Source organism: Nicotiana tomentosiformis, chromosome 10 (genome assembly GCF_000390325.3).
Source record: "Nicotiana tomentosiformis chromosome 10, ASM39032v3, whole genome shotgun sequence".
NCBI lineage: Eukaryota > Viridiplantae > Streptophyta > Magnoliopsida > Solanales > Solanaceae > Nicotiana > Nicotiana tomentosiformis.
In genome coordinates this window covers 65026774-65031183 of record NC_090821.1, presented here as the reverse complement: position 1 = coordinate 65031183, position 4410 = coordinate 65026774, and the positions used below count along the sequence as shown (strand labels likewise).

Here is a 4410-nt window from a genome sequence, read left to right as displayed (position 1 = left end):
ACCGAACAGATAACTTACAATAATAATGAATCCACAGAAACCAATATCTAATATGAAACAAGATAATATGACATTTAATGAAAGCAAACAACCACTTAAAATTCCATATAGATCTAACAGTTAAACAAACTAGCAAATATCACAAATGAAAAGCTCAAAATATTAGTATCACGTAAGCAGTGAAACAGAAATAAGAGAAATCAAGCAAACAATTCAAACACCGAGAACACGAGATCTTGAATTTGGAAGATAAGCAAAGTTAGAGTATGACCTTTTAATAGCAATTTTTTTTATTTTAAACTTGAAAAAACTCCAATAAAGGTCAAATCTCTTTGAGCTAAATGTATGGGTGCTCGAACCGAGACCGGAGCTCGAACGGCGGTGACGAACTCGATTCTCGAAACTCCTTTTTACTCTAGTGGATGGAACCAGTTTTTAAATAATTTTTGATGACTGTTTTCGGATTGTTTCGTGGCTGAAGTTTGAGTGTGTTTCTGCTGGAGTTTGGTGGGGGTTTAATGGAGGTTTTTGACGGAAGAAGATGGAGTGTGTTGTTATTATGGTCTTACCATAATGAAGGAGCTGCTGCGCTTTTTGTGAAGAGGGAATCCGTGAGTGGAGAGTGAGGCGGCGACTGAGAGGGTGGTCCAGGTGAGGGAAAATGCTAGGATTTTCTTTTTTCCGGGAAGGGGGTTCCGGTTCTGTCCTCTTAGAGAGTAGATGAGTCGGGTTATTTTAATGAGTGGGGGAGGTGAATGGGAGACAAAGAGTGAGGGGCATGATTGGGGGACAAGGAGCGGGGGGCATGAGTGAAAAAGTGCAGTGGGGATACGCGTGGGAAAAATGGGAGCGAGAATGATAGAGTGAGAAGTGAGATATTTGTGAGATAAGTGGAAAAAATTCAAGCATGGTCAAAAATTAGGTGCTCACAATTTCTAGCGTCCACTCAGGCTCAAAAGACATTTATAAGTAAACGTGATTTCCATCTTATCGAGAGTGGTGGGTATGTGTCGTTTCCCTGGGTAAGGTTGATTTTCGAGCTTTAATGAAGTCGGTGAGGGACAGGTTAAGGGGAAAGTCTGAGTTTTATAGGATTGGTGGATTTTCTCTTACACTACAGGTCTGGTTCTATGAATGTTGCACTGTAGTTGATCAAAAGTTTGTTGTTCGCGTTGGAGATCATACACCACGCATATTGAATTGGGAAATGACAGACATGCCAACGCGTGAAGACTTCTCTACTGGTTTCTTCAACAACACAGGGAATAAGGTACTAACTTTTATGTCTTGATGGTATATAATACACTGTAATTCATTATGATACATCAAATATACAATTTTTATACATCTTTGATACATCTAGGATTGAAGCACTTTTGGTTACATTTTCAGCTTAAAAATATTTCTTCGACAACTGAAGAGCTAAGGAGATTTACTTTGCCTGTTGAAGTTACCGATGAGTATCAGAAATATTTGACATCACGTAATAGGGGAAAACTTCCTATTGATGATAGCGATGATTTTGTCACGCCACCCCCGAAACAGATTAAGGAGCTTGTCCCACCAAAAAAGGCGTCGGCTGTCCAACCTGTTGATTATGGCCGTGAGTTGCAGAAGTTGAAAGCTGATGTGAAACAAGGTTGTATTGGTCTTTTTTATATATGTTTTTGAAAGTAATGTTAAAATTTTATATTCAAAGTCTATTATCTTTCTTATTTGTTTCATCTTGTAGCTCCATAAGGAGTTAAATGCCTTCATGGAATATATTTCTGATAAATTCAAGGAAGTCTTTGAGTTGATAAATTCCAAGGTATGTGTTTCTTTTCCATTGTGCATTTCCATTTATTTTTTTAGTTAACTTACTGTATCCTTTTTTTAAAAATAGCTTGCTGCAAGCAAAGACAAATATGGTGCACATCCAGAGGAAGACACCAGTGGTCGTCAAGACAATAATAATTTTGTGAGCAATATGGAGTTTGGTGTCAATGAAGATGTTGAAATGGATGGTTGTAAGGTGTGTTTAGTTGTGCATTCTGCACTTTTCTTTCTTTTCTTTGTTGTTTTTGATAATTCGATTCTTTTTAAAAGAAAAATAGGTCGGTGGAAGTGAAGGCAAAGATGTTCCACATTCTCAAGGAGATACTAGTGAGTATCATCGTAACAACATTGTGCTCGATGCAGCAGATTAGTTAGGTGTCAATATCATGGAAGGTCCTTCTAGTGTGAAAGTTAACATGTTCGTTGCTAAAGTAACTTTTACACCAGATGTAGCGCATGCTGGCGCTATTGGTGAGACTGCAGATGAGGCGGCAGGGGAGACAGAGGAAGAATCTGAGAAACAAAAAGTTCCCGAATCTCAGACTGGCGTTGTTTGTGTGACTGCAAGTGTTGATGAGGCAGCAGGGAATATGACGGAACAATCTGAGAAAGAGGTTGTTGAATCTCATATTATTCTGTACCAGCCTAAATTACTTCCTGAAGTTTCGCCGCAAATGAAAAAAAGAAAGAGATGTCGTGCAAAGGCCGTGCAGTCTCTGTTCATTACTGTATTTGATTCAGGTTTCAGTACTGGTGTTGTTGCAGCGAAAGAAAAAAAGCAAATTTATGTTGTTAAGCATCCTTTTCAAAGCAAAGTCGGAACTGGCATTAACAACTCTTTGTTGAATGTATTTGATATGTGGGTCAAAGAAGGGAAGTCCAGAAAGAAGTATGTTTCCAACTTCTGAGTTTTGTTCAGTTTGTATTTTAGTATATAATCACTTATAGCATTATTTTATATCAAATCACTATATCTCTTTTGTGTATATATCTGTTACCAGGAATGAAATTTACCAGAAGCATGTTAGTAAACTCAATCCTGCTTATGATCTTGATGTATATCATGTTGAAGACAAAAAATAATTTTACACTTTGACATATAATGGTCAGCCTTTGGATGACTCGGTATGTAAGAAGTTACTTTTACATTATTTTTTTTTAATTTTAGCCAGTGTACACGTGATCAGTCCTCTTAAGTTAAAACATATTATTAATTGCTATTTTGCTTGGCACAAGAGAAGTAGTGAGCATTCATTTTCCTTTATTTTCTGTGAATTTGGTTTGAAAAGCGTAGCTGCTTAAAGCTTACGAGCCGTCAGTGGTTAATTATTTGTTATGTTTTATTTCTGCACATTGATGTTTTGTTCTATTATTTAAGGAAGAGGGGAAAGTATGACAAAGACCTACTTGTAACATTTACCACCACATATTGGTACTTCGACGAGAAAATTAAAGAGTTGTGGCAGGCGTTTATTGATACAAATGGAGATAGTGAAGTGTGCAATCCGAAACATGTCATTGAAGAGTATATTCAGGGGTATGTCTTGGATGTCAATGTTCCATGGCACACTGTCGAGCATGTTTTAATGCCAATTAATGTTGCAGAACAATGGCATTGGATAATGGTTATGATGTCCTTCAAAGATAGGTGCATATATGTGTATGACTCTATGCGCGGTGGAGCTGCTCATCAATCCAAAGTTAAATAACATAATGCGCAAGTATCCTGTGTTGCTGCCTCATTTTTTTCGTGCACACGCATTTATATTTAAACAAAAAAGATATCAATTGGCGCACTGGTATCTACAAATCAACGGACTTGATTACCCCTTTTGATGTAAAACTGGTTAAAGGACTGCCTCAATAAGTGAAAGCGTATGAATTTCTTTCAACACAATCTGTTTGTTTTTAGATTCTGCAGTTTGATAATTGTTGTTCTTTTTATTTTTGCAGTGATTACTGTATCATTTGCTGAGTATTTCATTGATGGCAAAATGCCTCCTAAAAAATTCAATGCCTATCCACACCGGCGCAGATTTGGTGCTCTCTTGTAGGATTATGCTAGAAAGAAGATGGAACTGAACGCACAAAGTGATGATAAGATTATTGGTCGACAGAGCGGAAGCAGAAGAAGTAGTTACTTTTGTCATTGTTGGAGGATGAATTCAAAATTTTCGTTTTGTATTGTGTTCTGTTATGCTGTCATTGTTGTAAGACGGATCGGATTTGTTTGTGTTTGAATTTTATGAATACTTTTAAGAATTGTATGGCAAATGAGAAGTTTGATATGTTATAAAGGTTTAATGAGTTTCAGTGTGATATTGGAGTGGTGCAGTTTAGTTTATTTTGGTATTTTCTCCCTTGATTTTGTGTTGTGAATTAAAGATATGAAAAATATACGGTAGTTTGTGATACATTGTCTCTTGCAGATACACGCATGATACACACATGATACAAATATGATACACACATGATACATAGATGATACAGTCATTTTGGATTGCTGCACAGTTAGTTTTTTAACAATGAGTTCTGCAGTTTGTTTGGTTTTGAAATATGTATTGATGAAGCCACACTCTTATTTGCAAATTT

At 36.7% G+C, this 4410-nt stretch overlaps 1 protein-coding gene across 2 annotated transcripts; it reads left to right on the top strand.

Annotated features, from left to right (window-relative positions):
• The first annotated feature begins 1028 nt into the window (after positions 1 to 1028).
• On the top strand, positions 1029 to 2419 carry LOC117274057 (uncharacterized). Of its 2 annotated transcripts, none has more exons than XM_070187525.1 (4): positions 1029 to 1270; positions 1393 to 1810; positions 1886 to 2014; positions 2097 to 2419. In XM_070187525.1, exons 2-4 carry the CDS (start codon positions 1757 to 1759, stop codon positions 2187 to 2189), a joined length of 276 nt encoding a protein of 91 aa, XP_070043626.1. In that variant the 5' UTR covers positions 1029 to 1270; positions 1393 to 1756; the 3' UTR covers positions 2190 to 2419. Both variants share the same exon structure in this region; 1 of them encodes a protein (XP_070043626.1).
• The last annotated feature ends 1991 nt before the right edge of the window (positions 2420 to 4410 follow it).

What these genes read in the sequence shown, in the direction of transcription:
- LOC117274057 (XM_070187525.1), top strand. Translation starts at nt 1,757, where the DNA reads ATGGAATATATTTCTGATAAATTCAAGGAAGTCTTTGAGTTGATAAAT. An exon ending in TTGAGTTGATAAATTCCAAG is followed by an intron (nt 1,811 to 1,885) that starts GTATGTGTTTCT and finishes TTTTAAAAATAG; the next exon opens with CTTGCTGCAAGCAAAGACAA. An exon ending in TTGAAATGGATGGTTGTAAG is followed by an intron (nt 2,015 to 2,096) that starts GTGTGTTTAGTT and finishes AAAGAAAAATAG; the next exon opens with GTCGGTGGAAGTGAAGGCAA.